Here is a 20,774-nt window from a genome sequence, read left to right as displayed (position 1 = left end):
AAACTTTAATCTTTTAAAACAGCAATCTTAGGACAAGGTAAACCACTTTGCACCTGCCCAATATAAGAATCATTAGCAGTGGAAACTTTGCACAATGCTGTATTAGACTCGGAGCGCATAGCACTCCTTACCGACATTGAAATCGATGTTAGTGATCCCACCTTCGTCCTTAAATACTATACTAGATTCAGACCCGCCCTTTTAAAGGGCGGGTATATCTTTTGTTTATTTTTATTTTTTTAAAAATTAATCTTTATATTTGTGTTTTTGTAATTACATTTATAATTAATATTAATTTAATTTAGTATAATTTTGGTAAGTATATTAAATATGTCAAGTTGTATAACTACACACTTGTGCCATATGTATTTCAGAAATTATTTTTAAATTTTATTCCTAAGTTTGCAACATATTATATTTCCTAGTAATTATCTAACATAATTAGTGAAAAATATTTGTATCCAAAAAACATGTCTCGGAATCTACTCAAAAATCAAGGTCTCATATTCTATTAGACATGATATGTTTATACCCGAATACCAGTATCAAATCTAATCCGCACCGAAAACCAAACAATTTTTTTAGAAAATCTTTGAAAAATATAATTTTTAATATCTGATAGGTTAATTATAAAACCCAAGACATGAAACGAAAGAACTAAATAATAGCTAGAAGAATTGGTTAACAGAGTATATATTACTTTGCTTTTAGATTTATGAAATTTAAATTAGATATGAATTTTAAGATATTTAAAATAATTTTAAGGAATTATTCGAATCCGAACTAAAAATTAAAAATACCCAAATGGAACTGAAATATTTAATCCAGAAAATCTGAAATACGTATAGATCATAACCGAATTCGAATGGATACTCAAACACACTATATAGGATATTGTATAGGTGTGGACATATTTATACGAAACCAAATAACAAAAAAAATGTGAACTAAATTCATAAATAATCAAGTGAATCTTATATCTCTGGAACCAAAAATTGAATTTGAACCGGAATCAAACCGCAAATCAAATAGGTATCCAAAATTTTAAAATAAAATTATATACCCACATATATTAATTATATTTAATTTCTAAATAACTAAATATACTAAAAATATTATTTATAAACAAAATGACGCAGAAACAATTTTATCCATAAATTTAAAATTATTTGAATTGTTCTGTATTTTTATTCAAACAGTCCGATATTTAAAGTTGGTATAGTTATGTATTTATTTGTAAACACAGTTATTGATACTATGAATATGAATGCTATTAATTTTTATTGATAACTAGGTGTTTTGCCCGCACATGCGGGCATAATTTTTTTATAAATACTTATTATTTATGTCTTATTAATCTAAAACCAGCATAATAAATTATTATTTATGTTTTTAAATAGTTAAATCAAACATCAAAATATTTATATATGTCAAATATTTTTTATCAAAATATATACTTGTTATCGTGTTAAGTTTTTTTTAAACACTCATATCATAGAGATAGTTTAAAAAAATATATTTATATTTTTTTTATTGACTAATATTTAATTATAAATTTTTTTGTATCTTAATATTTTTAAAATTTTATAACAAAATATTATTTTTAGATAAGCACACAATATATATATATATATGTAAGAATTATCTTTTTTTGATAATTCTATGATATTATTTTGTAATCAATTATTTAATATAGCATATAACATATAAACTTTATATCATTAAAACAAAATTCGTTTTTATTTATATATAAATTCAGTAAGGGTATTATTTAAATTAATAAATTAGTGAATAGTTAGAAACTAATAATAAATCAATAACCTAGCTAAAAGTTTAAAACCTGATAAAAAAATATGAAAAATAAGAAAAGCTAATATAACATATAAATTTAATATTAATATTAATAAAATAAAATTCGTTTATTTATATACAAGATTCATCAAGGCTATTTTTAAAAAATTAATTAGTGACTCAGCTAAAAACAAATAATTAATCAATGATAATTTAGCTAAAACTTAATCAAAACATAGGAACTTTAAATTATTTTGATTCAAGACCCCCCCCTTTTTTTTTACTTATTTACTTGAATTTTCTATTTTAGTTGACAAATAAGCAAAATTAACTAAAATTATGGAGAACATGACAAGTAAGGAAAATCACTTCATAAATAATAGTATAGATATATATATAAAGAATGATATCAGATATGGGGAAATCAAAACATATTAGCATCTAATATGTGTACGTAATTTTTTTTCTATTCAAAATAGTGTATTCCTAAATTAATGCATACGTTATTTTTATTCTGTTCAAAATAGTGCATCCTAAATTATAGGAAGTAAATGGGAGGGGAAGTTATAAAATATCACAAGTCACGTTATGTTATATTAGCAGTTAGTTATTTCAAAAAGTGGATTATAAATAATTGGACCTAACATGTATCAATGGGGTATGATCCAAAATTAATAGTATTGATATCAGTTAATGCATTAGTAAGCGGTATGATTTAAATATTTATGTCGGTTAGTGCAATATTAAGCATCGTATAATAATTAATAAGTCACATTAACGGAAGTCTCTAGTAAGGGTCCATAATTTTTAAAGAACTTCTAACAATAGATTTTTAATACGACTCTATTTTAATAGAGTAGATGCGTAGGAGCTAATCTAGTCACACAAACTTTGACAAAACAAAACACACACACAAGTTGTATAAAAAAAAGAATCGTTCTTCCGGCAGTACGGTAGTAGGTTAAGCGAGACATAGCTATTCGGCCTTAACTTAATAGCCTAGGCCCGTTAAGAGTTTACACGGTTAGTAATTTTACGACATATAGCATCGATCACCAAAACAAGAAATTCAAGATCAAATGAAGATTAGATTCTTTATTGTTTCCAATTAAGCAACCAAGTCGTTGTAGTATAGTGGTAAGTATTCCCGCCTGTCACGCGGGTGACCCGGGTTCGATCCCCGGCAACGGCGTTAATATCTTTTTTTTAGTATCCGAATCATGTATATATACGGCGTCGTGTTGTCTTTCTCAGCCCAGATTATAGACACGGATGTGTTACACTTAAACCAAACAAAAGAATGAGTTGCTTCTGCTTATTGCTTTCATCTGTTGTGTTATACTACGTTCCCAAAAACACACACAAGAATATAAGAAAAATTGCCAGACGCAAGTCATTCTACAAATGGATGGCTTCTGCAACTCTCGTATGTGTTTTCAACTCGCAATATATTCCAAATGAACGATCAAGTGCTTAGGAATAAAAAAATGAATCATATGTTGCATCAAACTAAAACCGCAAAGACAACTAAAATTATTTAATTCACTCTTTTCCTCTCACCTAAACAAGACTACAAAATAACAAAGCAAATAAACAGAGAAGGTAAAATCTCTAATAAAATGAACATATAAAACCTACAGCGACTTTAAAGAAAAACAGTCACCAACTAAAAAAAAACTGTGGATCAATGGAATAAAACAAAAAAGGAGATACACTTTATGGCAAACATGTCTTCTTCATGAACAGAATCAAACGTAGAGATAGCAAGGAGAGATAGAACAAAACATCAAACGACTCTTGGCCTTTCTTTTTTTTTTTTTTATGTTTTGTGTAACATAGAAACCTCATTCTCAAGCAACTGCCTGGACTGGTGGTCCATCTGATCTGTTGTTGAATCCACCACCACCACCGCGACCCCCTCCTCTTCCACGACCTCCCCTTCCACGTCCACGCCCTGTATCCAACCGATTCACAGCTCAAGTTCACACATTTTACCATTCAATTACAGAGTTAAAAATAAAAGGTGTTATGAATATATAGTTACCACGGCCCTGAGGAGGAGCATCATCATAATCATCACGCCCCTGAGGAGGACCCTCATAACCACCACCACCACGACCCTGAGGACCATCGTAACCACCACGCCTCTGATAACCACCATCATAACCACCACGCCTCCGAGGACCATCATAACCGCCACGGCCCCCATTGTAACCACCACGACGCTGAGGAGCATCGTAGCTGCCACGGTCATCATATCCACGGTGTTCTTGAGGAGCATCATAACCGTAACCTTCGTCTTGCGGTGCATCATACTCATTCTGAGGACCATTGTACCCTCCTCCTCTTCCTCCTCGACCACCACCACGACTGCTGCGTCCTCTGCCACCCCCTCTTCCTCTACCATAGGACTGGTTACGTTCATAACCGCCATCTTCATACTCAACGTTCACATATGCATTTCCTACCATGAGAAATAATAAAAAAAAGTATGCGTTACGGAAGACTGAAAGATCATCTAAATAGAACACTCGTAAGGCAATTTTACCTCTGCCACCTCTTCTCCCTCTTCCTCTTCCCCTTCCTCTTCCCCTCCCTCTGCCACCAGGTGAACCCTCTGCGGAGAAATATAAAACAGAAGAAAACTAATAAAGACTGCCGAGCATTGGGGATTTATAAGGGTGGCATTAAGAGTCACCGAACAAACCTCCTCCTTCATAGTCGATGTCGCCTGACGGTTTCACCAACTCAATAGGAATCGGGCATTGGTATCTACAACATCATTTGATAAACTATAAATTAGTGATAAGAAGCTACAAAGCCTATACTGCTTGACACAACAGCATGGTTCTATGTAATGCCAATTCAGAAGGATCAAAAACGAGAGAAACTCACCCAATGGAGGATGTGTTAAGCTCTTTGGTGGATAGGGTAATGGTTATCATGGACACATGCCTTGTGGTCTCAATACTTCAACACAGAACAAAAAAGGGAAAAAAAAAAGAAAAATTAGCAAATGTAACAAAAACAGTTAAAGTAGTGACTAAACAAGCAGACCAAACGTGTACATTGTATAAATTATTATTAAAAAAATAGACTCCTTACGGAAGAAGGCCTTCCTCTTTAGGTTCCCATGTGTCTGTGATGTCGGTGGATCCAATACATGTGTTCTGATGAAGATCAGGGATCCTTCTCTGCGTTACACAGTAAACAAATAAAAAGAAACATTCAGACAAACCCATCATCTAAATCACGGTTTGTGAAATATAAAAATAAATTTACCTTAATGAGCTCTACAATGTTGACAGTCTTGTTGATAGCTCTCCCCATTGCCTTGAACACAACTTCAGTCGAACCTTTCTCCTATACACACACACACACAAAACAAAGTCTAAATAAAACCGTTCAATTAATGAATGAATCACACAATCCTCTCAGGAAAAAAAAAAAACTTAAAATCATCCCTCTAAGGCTCTAACCACAGAACATATTGACATTGCTAATTACACAATATACACAATATCGAAACGCCGTCGTTCGAGACTTCTAGTTGACAAAAACGTCGTCGTTCTGGACTTGCCGAGAATACAGACACAATACCTGAAGAAGAGTCATGGCGTAGGTGATGTAGTTGCGTGCTCTGCCCATACTAGTGATACGAATCTCGTTGGCGTCAATCGGCGTCTCATCCTTCTTCTTCACCACACGCTCGTACTTCTCCATCTAACACACAATCCAATCAATAAGCTTCCTCCCCAGAAATGGAAAAATCAATGTTGATTCGATGCTCTTACCTTAAGCGGATGATGTGTCTGTGGTTAGATCTTTACGAGAGAGTAGTGGTGGTTTTCAGAGCCCTCTTTGTACGGCTTTCGTCTCTCTCCTTCCTTTTTTAAGCCCTAAAGAGAGAGATTTTGATTGCTGAGGGTCTCTCTGATATATATCAGCCGCACCTCCACACGTTTGCACTACCCTAACCGGTTTTCGGTTCGTTTTTCTCCTTAACGCAAACCGATCCGAACCACGATAAATTAATATTAACCGATCTTTAAACCGGCCGCTAGTATAAGGAATTGTTAATTCGGATCCGGTAATCAGTGGTTTCGAACCGGGATTGTTCTTGACTTCGGTTCATTTCAATTTTCTCGGTTTAGTTGTGCCATATCTGTTTTTTTTTTTTTTTTCTGCTGAGAATAAATTCTTTGTAATAATAATATCTTGATGATACAGTTGCACAAAATGCGAAGGAAATGGTCTAAATGGTTTTTTTTTTTCAATAGAAGAATAGAATTAAATTGTTTGAAGAAAACTGAATCTACCTGTTTATTAATAGAAAGTTTCTGGATTATCGGTGCCAACAGTTGATGAAATTTTTCTTTTTTTTTGCTAATTCTTTGGAACAGTTGATGAAATCAATAAGAAGAAAAAAATATTTTACACCAAAAAATAAAAAATATTTTAACTTTTCAATTAGTCTGCAGCTTTTATGTATACGAGTATTTAATGAATTTAGAATCTTATATACAAAAAAAAAAAAAATTATGTCTGCGCGTTTGAACTTTTTGTAGTGTAGGTTTGAAACTTTCATGATCAAAACAAAAAAAAAATTGTAAAACGTCAAACTAATCTATCATGTTTAATTATTTATGGAGAAAATAATATTTTAACCCAAATAATACAAAACTAATCCGTCTGTGAAACTTAAACAAGAGTATAATCTTAGCTTTAAAGATAACAATATAACTACTGTGGCTTGTTGACTTGTGAGCATTCGACAGAACAAAAGAAAAGTTGTTGTGACCCAAAAACAATTACAAAATGAAAAAAATATAGTTGGGGGTATTGACCCACCAAACGTGAGACGCATTTGTATAAGTTGTTGTAATGAAACGAGTCATTTTTTTATATTTTTAAATCAAACACAACTACACAAGTCATTCAATGGAGATGCTACAGCCTACAGACAATACGTAGTGGTAAGGAAGCAACGACAGAGACAGCAAAAACACTTTAAGATCAGTCAGAGATGACGGAGGTCAATCTACAGATACATTACAGAGAGTTTACAATGTACAACAGATGGGTTTGACCGAGTATATTTACTTTACACTTTTACAGATGGTCGTCACCAGGACATAGCAAAAGCACCTTTTTTTAATTTGATACTACTACATTAGCAAAAGCACTTATCAAAGGGAGGTAATGATATCATCTCGCATCTGGACCTTGTGTGTTTGAACCAGAGGATCGATAACTTTTCTCCATCCTCCAAAATCTAAGGGAGAACCAGCATCTGGCAATACGAACCCATTGACGTAGAAGGTTGGTGTTCCATAAACCCCTCTTGAAGCGCTATACTGCAACCACATAATGCAAAATATGAGCTAAGAACCTAGTGAAAGGTGTTGAAGACCCTAAAACGATCCAGAGATGAAAACTGAAGGAACTACCTTGAAGGAAACTCTGGTTGCACGGTCTGATATTGTATTGTTGAAGCCGGATTTGAGAACATGTTGATACGAGTTTCCTAACGTTCCTGTTCCAAGCTTGACAATTTTTTCCACAACTTCGGGTCTTGACAGGAGTTGTGTTTGGGCGTTGTAGAACAATGCCTGTCAATATAAACAGTTTCAAAGAAACCACTTTAAGTCATAATACATATCAAAATTCTCACCGGACAGATGCAAACAACAACCAACATTTACAGTGAACAAACCTGATGCTTAAAGAAGCCTTCCAGTAAACTGAAGGTAGCATTGGCGTTCAAAGCATTCACAATGTGTAAAGCCCGAGAGCTTAAGTATGCATTGTCATGATACCTGCAAAATCCAAAAGCTGAAATAGATTCATTACAAGAATCAATACTTCAACAGATGCTAAAAGAAATCATTCAGAATTTCATTAAAAAAAATGAATAAACTCAAGCTACTAGTCTATTAAACATGAATCTATGATACTACAAATAGATTAATTGCAAGAATGCATTTTTGAACAGACCCTAAAGCAAACCATTCACAATTTCATGAAACTATCACAAAGACCTGACCTTTTTTCCTAAGCTAACTTTTCTATTGATCATGAATCAACGCAGGAAACAGAGTACTAAAGCCATCTAGAAGACATTGACGAACTATCCTAAACCAAAGCTAAGAACTTTCTACCAATTGCAGACAGTGAATGAGAAAACAGAGTACTAACATAAGTCATTGACGAACTCTCCTAACCAAAGATAAGAACTTTCTGCCAATTTTCAGACATTGAAATGACAAAACAGAGTACTAACAACATCGAGAAGTCATTGACGAACTATCTCTAACCAAAGCTAAGAACTTTCTGCCAATTTCAGACATTGAGATGACAGAACAGAGTACTAAGAGTCATTGGCGAACAAATCTAACCAAAGCTAAGAACATTCTGCAAATTTCGGACATTGAATGACAAAACAGAGTACTAAGAGTCATTGACGAACAAATCTAACCAAAAGCTAAGAACTTTCTGCTCATTTCAGACATTGAATGACAAAAACAGAGTAATAACGAGACCGAGAAGTCATTAACGAACTATCTCTAACCAAAGCTAATCACTTTCTGCCAATTTCAGACACTGAATGACAAAAACAGAGTAATAACGACATTGATAAGTCATTCACGAACTATCTCTAACCAAAGCTAATCACTTTCTACTAATTTCAGACACTGAATGACAAAAGCAGAGTACTGACGGTAAAGGGAGGAGGTGAAGTAGAAAAGAAACGCGAGATCCGTAGCGTTGAAACACTTGCTTCAGAGGCGGCCAAGCGTCTTTACTATCCGGACAAACGGGGTCAAAAAACGCCTCGATCAGTATGCTATCCGGGTCAACGTGTAAGTTAATGAGTTCCCCTTGAATTATACTTTGTATTCATCGTTACTTATAAAGGCCATACAGTTACAACTATTAAGGAATATTCCCTGAGATATAGGAACTATACAATCGTAACAATATCTGATATCTAACACTCCCCCGCAGTTGCAGCGTGGTTGTCTGAAACACCTAAACTGGAGCGGAAGGAGTTGAATAAGGAAGAAGGTAGGCCTTTTGTAAAGATGTCTGCATATTGCAGTGATGAAGGAATGTGCAAGACCCGAACCTGTCCCATTTTCACCTTCTCTCGGACGAAGTGAATGTCGATTTCTATGTGTTTGGTTCTTTGGTGTTGCACCGGATTGGTAGATAGATAGACGGCACTAACGTTGTCACAATAGACCACTGTAGCTTTTTGCAGTGGGCAATGCATTTCAAGAAGCAGATTTCTTAGCCAACACGCTTCTGCAACGGCGTTTGCGACTCCTTTGTATTCGGCTTCTGCACTGGAGCGTGAGACAGTGGGTTGTCGCTTGGCCGACCATGACACTAAGTTATCTCCAATGTAGACACAGAAACCGGAAGTCGAGCGACGAGTTGATGGACAGCCAGCCCAGTCTGCGTCGGTGTATGCTGTAAGTGTGAGCTTCTGGTTCTTCAGTAACTGCAAACCTTTTGATTTTGTGCCTTGAAGATATCTTATGACACGCTTCAGAGCTAGCATATGTTCTTCTCTTGGATCATGCATAAAAAGACATACTTGTTGTACTGAATAAGCTATGTCTGGTCTCGTGAACGTCAGATACTGCAAGGCTCCTGCTAGGCTTCTGTATTCCGTGGCATTTAGAACAGGTTTGCCAACTCCATCAGCTAGCTTGGACTTCATGTCAACAGGAGTGGCTATCGGTTTGCAGTCCTTCATACCAGCCTTTTCTATTATCTCCTCTGCATATCGGGCTTGACTCAAGAAGAGGCCTTTGTCATTATAAACCGCAGATACGCCAAGAACGAACTTATAGTCCCCTCGTCGGTCATCGGAAATTCTGATTTCAATGCAGCGATGATGCTGTTGCGTAGAGGAGTTGTTGAGGCTGTGACAATTATGTCGTCTACATAGAGTATGAGGTATGCAATGCTGCCGTTTCCCCTGTAAACAAAAAGACTTGCATCGTTTTTGGTTTGCACAAAGCCAAGGTTAGTCATGAAAGCAACAAATCGAGCATTCCAAGCCCTAGGGGCTTGTTTCAATCCGTAAATTGAGCGGTTGAGCTTGCAGACGTGGTGTGGGCGTGTTGGATCAACGAACCCCGGTGGTTGGAACATGTATACTGTTTCATCCAAAGTACCATGAAGGAATGCATTTTGAACGTCTAACTGATTGACCGGCCAATTGTTTGCAAGAGCGACGTGAAGGACGGTTCTTATTGTCGCAGGCTTGATCACAGGTGCGAAGGTCTCGGAGAAATCAATTCCCTCTTCCTGCGATTTACCATTAGCCACCAATCTAGATTTTGGCTTTTTAAAAACACCATTAGCATCATATTTAAGCTTGTGTAACCACATTGATCTAACAATATTAACGCCTGGGGGTCGCGGCACTAAATCATAAGTATGGCTTTTAATAATGGCATCGTACTCAACCTGCATAGATTTGTTCCAGAACGGGTCTTTGAGAGCAGCTATATGGCTTTTAGGAAGGGCAGAGCACGATCGTGCTAGAAGAGACATGATCTGTTTGGGTTTTGTTATACCACTCCGTGATCTGGTTGACATTGTATGCCTTGGTGCCACAGACACTGTGGGAGCTGTCTGAGTTGGCTCTGTCGGAGGAATAGGAGGAGGAAGCGAAGGTTGAGAAACAGGTTGTTGCAAAATGTCACGGAGCAGAGGAGAAGGAGCAGAGAGATCGTCAAGAAAGTCATAAGTTGAAGTGGAAGTAGAAGACGAGTCATGATATGGAAAACTCGTTTCGTCAAAGTTGACGTGACGAGAGAGAATAATTTTTCTCGTGGAAAGGTCGTAACACTTATATCCTCGGTGATCTTGAGGATACCCGAGAAAAATACATCTTGACGATCGAGGTGAGAGCTTTGAAGTGTATGGGTAGTTTTGGTTTGGGTAACAAAGGCAGCCAAAGACTTTGAGGTGTGAGTAAGAGGTAGGCTTTTTGAATAGAGTAGTGAAAGGTGTTTGGTTGTTGATGGATTTTGATGGTAAGAGATTGATGATATGAACAGCTGTATGCAGAGCTTCAACCCAAAAAGAAGGAGGAAGAAGAGCTTGAAATAGAAGACTGCGCACAGCATTATTGATAGTTCGAATCATCCTCTCGGAGCGTCCGTTTTGTTGGGACGTGTAGGGACAGGAGAAGCGAAAGGTGATGCCTTTTGTTTTGAAGAAATCATGAAATTGGGCGTTGTTAAACTCAGTGCCATTGTCACATTGCAGGGATTTGATATCTGCATGGAACTGAGTTTTAACATAAGCATAAAATTCTTGAAATTTGGAAAAGACTTCATGCTTATGCCGAAGAGGAAAGACCCATACGAAATTTGAGTATTGATCTAGAAAGAGAATGTAGTACCGGATGTCTGTTTGACTTGTGACAGGCGACATCCATAAATCCGAGTGGATAATATCAAAAGCTGCAGTGACAGAAGAGTCTGATGAAGAAAAAGAATGTTTATTATGTTTGCCCAATTGACATGCATTGCAAAGAGTTGCCATGTTCTTTTTATTACAAGATAAAGCTTTAGATGAAATAAGAAAATCCAAAGTTTGAGTACTGGGATGAGCAAGACGGCTGTGCCAAATGCTCGAAGAAGTAGCTAAAAAAGCAGTAGATTGCTGAGACTCATTGATCGGTGACGGGAGAAGAGGATAGAGATCACCGGTACTGTCACTGCGGAGTATTTTCCTCTGAGTGCGAAGGTCCTTCACAGAGAAACCAAAAGGATCAAACTCAATGGAACAAGAATTATCTTTTGTGAACTTTCGAACAGAAATGAGATTTTTGATAATTGATGGTGAAACAAGAATTGAATTGAGATTTAAAGGACGAAGTGAATTGGGAAAAGAGAAAGAACCCGTCTGGTGAATTGGAACTTGATTTCCATCTGCAGTAATAATTGATTTTCCGATGCCAGAACTAAAAACCGACTTTAGATTACCTGCTGAATTAGCGAGGTGTGCAGTAGCTCCAGAATCCATGTACCACTGACCATCTGATGGATCCAGCAGAGTCATGGTGTTGAATGCTGTGGCGAAATCTGTTGTTGGTTGTGGACCGCCATTGTTGCGTTGAAGCTGTTGCTGCTGTGGTGGCATGTGTGGTCTTGGCCCAAGAAGTCCAGGTTGCTGCATTTGAAGTGGTTGACCCCACGAGTTGAATTGTTGTTGAGGCCACATCGGGTATCCTCCGTTCCAGAAGGGAGCATTCCACTGCTGATATTGGGGACGTTGCTGATTGTAGAATCCACGCCCACGTCCTCTGTTTTTCTTAGATCCTCTGTTTTGATATGATCTTTGTGGTTGCTGTTGTTGAGAGGCATGAGGACTCTTTTCTGTTGGAGCAGAGGCGTGAGAGGCAAGCAACACTTTTTCAGCAGATGAAGTATCATTTTTCTGCACACGCGTTCCCTTGTTGAGTCTGTCTTCCTCAAGCATCAGCATGGAGCGAGCTTCGTCATAGGTAGGGAAAGGTTGTCGATGCATTATCACATTGATGATGTTGTCATACCTTGAGCCAAGGCCATTGAGCATGTATGTGACAAGCGTTCTCTCCGAGACTGGTGCTCCAACATTCGTCAGGAGATCTGCAATCGATTTGAGTTCTTGGCAGTAGGAATGGACGGTGAGATTTCCCATTTCCTTTGTCCGTAGTTTATGATCCAACTGGATCGCTCGAGCTTCTTTGTTGTTTCTGAAGAAGTTTTCGATCCGATCCCATATTTCCTTTGATGTTCCTCCGGTCTTGAAAACTGCTTTGAACAGATCCTTTGATAGAGTTCCATAAAGCCAAAGCTTTACGAGGCCGTCTCTCTTGTGCCAAGTTTGATCATCAGCGTTAGTAGGAACCAATGATCCATCAAGATGCCCTGAGGTATCAAAACTTTGACAGTGTGTGAGAAAGAGCTCTCTCCACGCGTCATAGTTATGGTCGTCGATGTCCAAGATGAGGGGGATGTGGTGCTTGATGTTGGTGACACCATAGGCTCGTTCGAGAATTGCAGGTGCCGCCGCCGCCATTGAAGAAGAGAAAGTGAGGACACGAAGAAGAGAGAGAAGCGAGAAGAAGAAAATTGAGAGAGTGTAGGTTCAGAATCGTTGTGAACCCTCTGATACCATGTAAGTTAATGAGTTCCCCTTGAATTATACTTTGTATTCATCGTTACTTATAAAGGCCATACAGTTACAACTATTAAGGAATATTCCCTGAGATATAGGAACTATACAATCGTAACAATATCTGATATCTAACACAACGCGACGACCCGGTGGGTAAACGAAACCATCGGGCCTCGCCGGCGGCACAAGCTGCGCATGTAGTACTTGCGTCCAGAAGACGATGATAAGGAACAGCAGAGTTGTGCGGATCATTCTCTCTTTGCTTTACACTCTTTCTTTCTCTCTTCTTCCCAGATCGCCGGGAGGATTATTAAGGAACCAGAGACGGTGAGGGTAAGCAACGGCTAGGATTGCTCGGAAGGTAAGCGATAACACTCTTATCTCATATCTATCCGTTGATTTAATTTTTGCTGACGTGGTGTAAGATGTAATCCGAGAAGTTTTTGGTTAGGAACGCAATAATGAATTAGTTTTGTCCTTATATAGTAAAATATCATTAAGTAAGAGCCTCAAAACAAAATTAATTGAGATATGGTTCAACCACTTTCATATTCTTTCAAGCAGCAAAATTATAGGGTTGGGAGTTTGAACCGAACCAAAATAAAAGTTCGGTTCTATTCGATAGATTATTTAAAAAAACTTAAGTTTGATAATCGGTTGTTTCAATTCTCTTATGAAAAAAATTATAATCAAATTATACACACAAAAAAAAAAAATTCAAATCAAACTAACTAAAATTAATCAAATTTAACAAAAACAAATTGAACCTATTCAAAAATTTACAAAATTGAACAAAATACCAAAACTAAAAATTCCGGTAAGACTTTTGAAACCAAAATAATCGAATACCAAACTAAAATTAAATTTATTTTGGTTAATTCCGTAATATTTATGTTAAACCGAACTACCCGAAACGAACCGGCAAGCCTTAGCAAAAAAAAAAGAAGTCTAACACATCCTTTTTCAAATTACAACACAAACTATGTTATAGATTGGTCGTGTATACTGATCCGACGAATCACGTTCCATCACCGCGGTTTCTCTAACTCGATCATCTCTCTCTGCTTCTCCGCGAGCTTATCCAAAGCAGACGAAACGGCGTCGCTCCCACCGATCAGCAGCCTCGTGATAACCTCCGGATCCGTCTCGAACCGCGCCGCCTCGAACTCCTTCCTAGCGTTCTCTCTCAGCACGTCTCTCCACAGGACCCCCCTCGAATCCGGCCACGTGTAGAACCTTGTCGCGCGTAATATGTCCCGGTACAGACTCAGCGCCTCTCGGCGCGTGCTCGTCAGACGCCGCTCGTTGAGATACTCGGCCTCGTCGTCGTTGATCAGCGGTTTCTCTTTCTTCGCTAGGTGTCTATCGAGGAGCTCCTCCATGGTGTCTGGACCTTCGTGGAGAAACCGTCTGGTCGATACAGTGTCGTTTCGAGCTGTTTGATCTATTCGAGTCGACAGGTTTCGCCATTTCTGAAGCTTGGAAGCCATCAACGTCATCTCTCTCTCATAGACAGAACCAGCATTGAGCAATTTGGTCTCGAGTGACGACAACAAACATTCCTGATAGCAAGCTGGGCTGGAAACGCTTTTAAAACTTGACCAATATGGGCTTATTCATACGGCTTAATAGGCCCATATAATATTACTAAGCTAACAAGAAATCTGGAACACAAATATGACCTCAGACAAATATTTCGATTGTTGACAATATTCAATACTGAATGCTCCCAATCCCAACTACGAGAGTGTCGGAACCGTCGCATATTAACTTGTAGTCGCAAACCATAATTAATGAGGTAGCTTAGTTTACATAAAAATACAATACTATGCTTTAGCATCGAGTTTGAATAATAAAATTGTTAAGTCATGACTCATGAGCATCTGACACCAGTCTTGTTTTTGTATTTGTCAAATGTGCAACGTAAATTAAAAATGGATTACGGTTGTTCGTGCCTTGATATATTCTTCGGTATTTATATTTTGTAGGTCATAGGATACTATTCTTTGATTAATCGCAAAAAAAGTAAACCATATTATATTTACTAATTCTGACCAGTTTAATACTATTCAATAACTTCATCCACACACAACTACCGGAATGTGTCAAAACGTCCATTTCCATCTCGACTTTTGCTTGCTCATGGATTATAAATACTGTATGAGTTGTAACTAAATCCATTCCAAAAAAAATATTTTCAGTTGTTTTTTTTTGAAAAAATCTATTTTCAGTTGTTACGATGACAAAACTTTAGTTTCCCTAATTAACAAAGAAAAACTATCAAAATTTGAATTATGTGATACACTTACAGAAAAAAAAAACTAGATCCACTACATCATTAGTTTGTTAATGGGTCTACCTTATTATATGCCTGATTTTTATTTGAATGTAGGTCCCAAGCTACTAATCACCTCCGTTTCAAAGCAACACGATTATGATTTTCGGATTATTATGGCTCACGTTAAAGTCAAATTAGTAATTAAGATAACCTGCATAAAAACGAAAAATTACTTTGTCCTTTAGAGCATTTTCGAAACTTTGATAAAAGAAATTTAGTAAACTTTGTTTATAAAATTGAAAATTAGTTTATAATTAAAAATTAGTTTTTAAAATAATCTGTCTATAAATTTCAACTGTATTTTCTTAAAGTTTTTATATGAGACCTTATTTCATTGATTTGGTCTCTTTTTATTTATTTATTATGATAACCTTCCAACTACGTGTTCTTAGCTAGTGAAATGGAAACTTGCCTTAAATATTTGATTTTATATATCGGCACAAGGGTCTTCTTTGCCTTTTAACTCAAATTTGATTTGACCAAAACTCCTCTAATCCAGGCATCATCGTTGACTTTTTCAAACTTTGTTTCCTTCTTCTTTTTTAAAAAGAACTTTGTTTCCTTCTTGAACATCTCAAAAAGGGCAAAGAACTCCTCTGTTCCTATCTTGAATTTTGCTGTGAATCAACCAATCAATGGACAATAAGCACCATGCTTCACCTTCAACTTCAACTTCAAAACCAAAGAACAAGAACAAGATACTGAAGATGCTTCCCAAAGCCATGTCGTTCGGACATCGCGTACCGCCGTTTAGTCCCGGACAAGATCTCCACCACAATACGACGTCATCATCCAACAAAGCGTATTTCTCCGGTCCTATGGTCTTGGTTCCTAACGCCGCTCGTGTAAGGAGAAACAAAAGCGACGCCGTTTGGGACGAGCCCACTTCACCTAAAGTCTCTTGTATAGGTCAGATCAAGCTCGTTAAATCAAAACGCTCCTCCCCTAAGAAAAACACTAAAACATCATCGTCTTCTTTAACCAAAGGCCGTTTCTCGAAGTTCAAGCGGCTCTTCTCCTTCTCCTCGTCGGCGGGTGGAGGTGACAAGTCTATAACACCCCATCCCGCCGCTGTGACTGAACATCCGGTCACGGTGGTTTCCCCCGAGGCCGTGCCGTCGTTAGGTCAGATGAAGAAGTTTGCGAGCAGCCGTGATGCTTTGGGAAGATTTGGCTGGGAGGTTGAGATGAAACGTGAAGAAGAGTCTCCCGCTGATCATCGCAGAGGTTACTATTCGGATGATGAGAAGAGAGGAGATGACTTAAGAGACAAGGAAGAGGAAGGAGATGACATAATAGTTCCGTTCTCAGCCCCGCTGAGTATGAGGCCGAAGAATGAAGTTAGCTTGTGGAAGAGAAGAACCATGGATCCACCAAAACCACTTCAACTTCATACCTCTTGATTACATTCCTTTAAAAATATGATACTACGCCCCTACATATAATGATCATTGATTATACAGAGTGAATCTGGATTTTGTTATTTATGTCTATATGCTGAATGGTGCTGATGATCAGTATCTCACTTCGTTGGTTAGTCTTTGTGAATATATTGTTTTGGTTCAGTTTTGCTACATGCCAAATAAAATCTCTCTCTAACTACATTCTTATTTTAACTATTTGATACATTAGCGTAAATGTAGTTTCTAACAAGTTAGCTAGAAGAAACAGAGAAGATTACAACACTTACAATCTAATGCAAGCCTAAAATGTCATTAAACTAGTGGTGGAGATTAAGTTAAATATGAGTATTAGGAGATGTTTCTCCAGAGAGATGTTTCTCTCTTCTTTCAAGTGTTAGTCCACTACATTTCTTGAGTTATTTTGGATGGCTTAACTGATCTTTCTTTTCTAGTTGTGGCCATGCGAATGTTTGGCTCACATTGCTGCAAATGGTTTGGTGGCACTTAGGAAAAAATGTGGATCAATTACAAATTAATTTGATTTTCTTATGGTGATTGGTGACAATGTGTATGACAACAACCAGTGTTTTCACACCATCAAATTGTCCTTATATAAAATGTAATTCACAATCCAACCATTAAATATCACATATGCTTCGTATCACATAGAAAATGATATTAATGCTTACAAAATTATATAGAAGAACACAATATCTTCATTGGGTAGGTACAAATCAATTTACATCTCATTCTCCTACCGAAATACTTAAATTCCGTGCCTTCAAAGTTAAAAGGACAGAGCTAAATCAAACCAAGAATCACATCTTTTGTGGTTTTCTATATTAAGTACCGGTCTCGGATGGTACAAATAAAACCCTAAAATCATTTTCCTTTTAGTAAATCGAGTTGACAATTTAGTAAGTGACACGAACACCTGTATTCCGGAGAATATCTCCAATGAGTTCTCCTTTACCAGACAGAATCAACATACCGTCCACAAATATCGCCGTCTCTAATGAACAAGAAAGTGGGTACTTCGATAACGTTCTTGTCCTTCAGAAACTCCATGCAGCTATCGTTCTCGTCCCCGTTCATTCTAGCGAACACGACGGTCTCCGACATCGAGCGGGACAGCTTTTGTGCTGTCGGATAAACCTTGACGCAGGGGCCACAGTGTTTCAGACCAACTTCGAGCACAATCAGCTTGCCTCCACTGCGGTTCTCGTCTCCACTTCAGCTCTTCCATGCAGCTTCTCGGGTCCGGTCAAAGGTCCATTGACAAACAGTAAACATTGGACGTTTATTTTATGTGTATATGCCTTTAGCCCATCTTATCAAAAAGCCATTCTAGTTTCGACCCAAACTCTTAATTATTACTAAATCTTTCTTAATCTATAGTACGAAACTTCGGTACTAGTTAGAAAATTACAAGTGGCTTAAGAAGACACTTTTAGCCGGAGTGCTACGATCCACCCACTACTGCAATGCGACAAACAAACCATTAATCTAAAATCCAAAATCAACTTTTAAAATTAAATTTGCCAGATGGTTGACACTAAAATATACAATATCGGACGGCCCACACCACATATCCCACGACCACTCAACTTAGTCACCTACCACTATCAACTAACCCAATGTCGACACCTAACCTAAGCACGTCCTAAACTATAAAACAACTCATTGACTTACAAAGTCCAAAAGTGACACTACACGTGCTTAACTCATGTCATTCGCCGGCGCAATAAACGGCAGGTCTCTACGGTCCATTCTGCTTTGATCCTACGGTGGAAAGACCGAAAACTAATGCAGATAGCTCCGATCATTTCCCCGGCGACTAATTTTGGAAATTATATCGAAAGAACAAAAGTTAAGTGATTCTAAAAACATCAATTAAAAAGTTAAAACAAATCAAATTAAAAAAAATATAAGGGTACACGAACATCAAAGTGATACAAGTAGGATACTAAAAAAAGATTCTTCAATTGTTAAACATGAAATTTCGAATTCCAAAAAAAAAAAAACAAGAACAAGAACAAGAAGAAAAGATTCTCTCATCATTCAGAAGCTTTCTCTGGTTTTCTACAGAGGATCATATGCATGGGCGAGAAGATTCCAGTCTCACCACCTCTAGTCAAATAATCAGCAGTCTTAAACAACATCTCATGAACATCAACGGTTCCTTTAGGTGCAACCCCAATAGCAGACAGAACCACAACCACAACATGGTTTCTCCAATACGCAACACGACCCATCTTAAGCCTGCTCCACCACGGTTTCGCCGGAGGCATAGCCAAATCTCTCTCGTCCACAATCTCAAACCCTACTTTCTTAGCCGTCGCAGCGATATCAGCGTAGCTTCTCAAACCGGGAAGTGCATCTCCTCTCTCGATCCCTTGAATAACCTCCTTGTGTTCTTGATCATCGTCATTGTACTTATCCGTGGTGACCCACTCGTACGAAACGTATAAAGAACCTGGTTTCATCACCCTAAAGATCTCCGCGTACACTTCTTCTAGCTTGGGAGCGTGACACGTCGCTTCTATAGAGTAAGCACCATCGAACGTGTTCTCACCGAACGGCATCTCTAAAAAGTTACCGCAAACGACGTCGCATAGAGAGTCCAAACCAGCTTTCTTGTTGTGTTCTTTCGCTCGTTTGACTTGGTAGTCGTTGATGGTGATCCCGACAACATGGGCCTTCGAGTGAGCCGCGATGGCTCTCATGGGCCCACCGACGCCACATCCAGCGTCGAGGATCTTCTGTCCCGGTTTGACTTTGATGAGGTCAACGGCCATCTCTTCGTGGATCCTCGTGGCTTCCTTGTCGGATTTTCCCGGGATGGAAGGGGAGAAGTGGAAAGACTGTCCCCATCCCCACTCGTAGATGTCGGTGACGAGGTTGTAGAACGTGTCCACGAAGTCAGGGACTTTCTCGGAGCTTTCGATCTCCTTTGGTTTGCGGAAGAACGACCAGTATTGGTTGTAGTTGTCTTTGACGTTCTCGGCGGAGATTGAGCCTCCGGAGAGATCCGAGGCTCGTTTTCCCTTTCTCTCTGCTGGACCTAGGATGCATATGAACCAGTAGATGCCGCCGGCGACGAGGGCGGCGGTGCAGTATAGCGCCACATTGTCCATTTTTCTTTAAGAGGGAGGGAGAGAGAGAGGAGGAGAAGACTAAGAGAGACGTTGAGTTTACGACTCTTTAATTATCAAACGGGGTTAGTGGCTTTTTATGTGCAGAATAGGTAAAGAAATAATCGGTTTTAGGAAATAAGATAACTGAAATTACTAATTAGTGGTCCACTACTACTAGTGTGTAGGATGTTTACCCCCAATTAATTATAGAGCCGATCTGATCCAAAATAAACAATTTTAGAATTTATAATCATATGCTAATAAATGTAATTAAAACTAGTATTGAATTGAACCAAAAAATATTTAAATCAAGTTTATTAATATTAAATTGATAAGGTGACTTAACATAAATAACTTTGAAATTAATTTTAAAATCTGCCAATATAACAAAATAAAACAAATTATTTTTTTCATTTAGGTGGATCTCCTTTGAAATGTATTCAAGTATCATGCTTTTTATCGTTTGCAAAATATTCATCAGCACAATATCATATTTGAGTATGAACAATGACATGACAACAATACTAATGCACATTGTTAGGTTAAGGACTCAAGTTATGTATAGATTCGTTGATTAATAGATATGGATGACTACATGAGACGAGAGGAGATCATTTTTCCTCTCGACCTAAAAGTCTGAGATAATCTTATGTAATCTTAAGCTACAGGCTACAGGCACTTCACTCTTTCCACGTTAATCAGGACGTTAGTTGTGGAGAAGTCGTGTTTATTTTGATAAAATAATTAACTCCAATAACATAGTAAGCTCCATCGTTATACTGGTCCAGGATCCGTGAGCTCATAGAATTAAATAATGTTTTGGCAGCTGTTTTTTTTTTTTAAAGTAATGTTTTAGCAGCTGTTGTTCTTGGACTATCCAATTATTGCTTTAATTAAATTATTATTTGTGGTAGA

General features: G+C 37.7%; 5 protein-coding genes and 1 non-coding gene across 6 annotated transcripts; 2 read left to right on the top strand and 4 right to left on the bottom strand.

Annotated features, from left to right (window-relative positions):
- The first annotated feature begins 2,911 nt into the window (after positions 1–2,911).
- Positions 2,912–2,983, top strand: TRNAD-GUC (transfer RNA aspartic acid (anticodon GUC)). The gene has a single exon. It is a non-coding gene; the product is annotated as a tRNA-Asp (tRNA).
- Positions 2,984–3,458: 475 nt separating this feature from the next.
- LOC108838851 (uncharacterized) lies at positions 3,459–5,736 on the bottom strand. The gene is made up of 9 exons (XM_056994366.1): positions 5,586–5,736; positions 5,392–5,514; positions 5,074–5,154; positions 4,897–4,985; positions 4,687–4,761; positions 4,499–4,563; positions 4,340–4,408; positions 3,836–4,255; positions 3,459–3,745 (listed from the first exon to the last, which is right to left on the bottom strand). The coding sequence occupies exons 2-9, from the start codon at positions 5,512–5,514 to the stop codon at positions 3,642–3,644; spliced, it is 1,026 nt and encodes a 341-aa protein (XP_056850346.1). The 5' UTR covers positions 5,586–5,736; the 3' UTR covers positions 3,459–3,641.
- Positions 5,737–6,784: 1,048 nt separating this feature from the next.
- Positions 6,785–13,405, bottom strand: LOC108843511 (uncharacterized). The gene is made up of 5 exons (XM_056994364.1): positions 13,121–13,405; positions 8,513–8,653; positions 7,508–7,610; positions 7,242–7,403; positions 6,785–7,148 (listed from the first exon to the last, which is right to left on the bottom strand). Exons 1-5 carry the CDS (start codon positions 13,231–13,233, stop codon positions 6,981–6,983), a joined length of 687 nt encoding a protein of 228 aa, XP_056850344.1. The 5' UTR covers positions 13,234–13,405; the 3' UTR covers positions 6,785–6,980.
- A 407-nt stretch (positions 13,406–13,812) lies between these two features.
- Positions 13,813–14,667, bottom strand: LOC108836173 (uncharacterized). Its single transcript, XM_018609367.2, has one exon. The coding sequence runs from the start codon at positions 14,478–14,480 to the stop codon at positions 14,010–14,012; it is 471 nt and encodes a 156-aa protein (XP_018464869.1). The 5' UTR covers positions 14,481–14,667; the 3' UTR covers positions 13,813–14,009.
- Positions 14,668–15,794: 1,127 nt separating this feature from the next.
- LOC108841058 (uncharacterized protein At1g76070-like) lies at positions 15,795–16,905 on the top strand. The gene has a single exon (XM_018613839.2). It carries the CDS (start codon positions 15,955–15,957, stop codon positions 16,720–16,722), a length of 768 nt encoding a protein of 255 aa, XP_018469341.2. The 5' UTR covers positions 15,795–15,954; the 3' UTR covers positions 16,723–16,905.
- Positions 16,906–18,615: 1,710 nt separating this feature from the next.
- On the bottom strand, positions 18,616–19,947 carry LOC108840045 (24-methylenesterol C-methyltransferase 3). The gene has a single exon (XM_018612859.2). It carries the CDS (start codon positions 19,857–19,859, stop codon positions 18,780–18,782), a length of 1,080 nt encoding a protein of 359 aa, XP_018468361.2. The 5' UTR covers positions 19,860–19,947; the 3' UTR covers positions 18,616–18,779.
- Between the last annotated feature and the right edge of the window lie 827 nt (positions 19,948–20,774).

The sequence above is a fragment of the Raphanus sativus genome, chromosome 2 (assembly GCF_000801105.2).
Source record: "Raphanus sativus cultivar WK10039 chromosome 2, ASM80110v3, whole genome shotgun sequence".
Classification (NCBI taxonomy): domain Eukaryota; kingdom Viridiplantae; phylum Streptophyta; class Magnoliopsida; order Brassicales; family Brassicaceae; genus Raphanus; species Raphanus sativus.
The sequence above is the reverse complement of the archived record's forward strand: the minus strand, read 5'-3'. Positions and strand labels throughout refer to the sequence as shown.

Coding starts and splice junctions, on each gene's coding strand:
- LOC108838851 (XM_056994366.1), bottom strand. CDS start 5,514: ATGGAGAAGTACGAGCGTGTGGTGAAGAAGAAGGATGAGACGCCGATT. Junction 5,155..5,391: donor ACGCCATGACTCTTCTTCAG/GTATTGTGTCTG, acceptor GTGTGTGTATAG/GAGAAAGGTTCGACTGAAGT. Junction 4,564..4,686: donor CTTAACACATCCTCCATTGG/GTGAGTTTCTCT, acceptor ATGATGTTGTAG/ATACCAATGCCCGATTCCTA.
- LOC108843511 (XM_056994364.1), bottom strand. CDS start 13,233: ATGATCCGCACAACTCTGCTGTTCCTTATCATCGTCTTCTGGACGCAA. Junction 7,404..7,507: donor AAGGCTTCTTTAAGCATCAG/GTTTGTTCACTG, acceptor TTATATTGACAG/GCATTGTTCTACAACGCCCA. Junction 7,149..7,241: donor CAACCAGAGTTTCCTTCAAG/GTAGTTCCTTCA, acceptor ATGTGGTTGCAG/TATAGCGCTTCAAGAGGGGT.
- LOC108836173 (XM_018609367.2), bottom strand. CDS start 14,480: ATGACGTTGATGGCTTCCAAGCTTCAGAAATGGCGAAACCTGTCGACT.
- LOC108841058 (XM_018613839.2), top strand. CDS start 15,955: ATGGACAATAAGCACCATGCTTCACCTTCAACTTCAACTTCAAAACCA.
- LOC108840045 (XM_018612859.2), bottom strand. CDS start 19,859: ATGGACAATGTGGCGCTATACTGCACCGCCGCCCTCGTCGCCGGCGGC.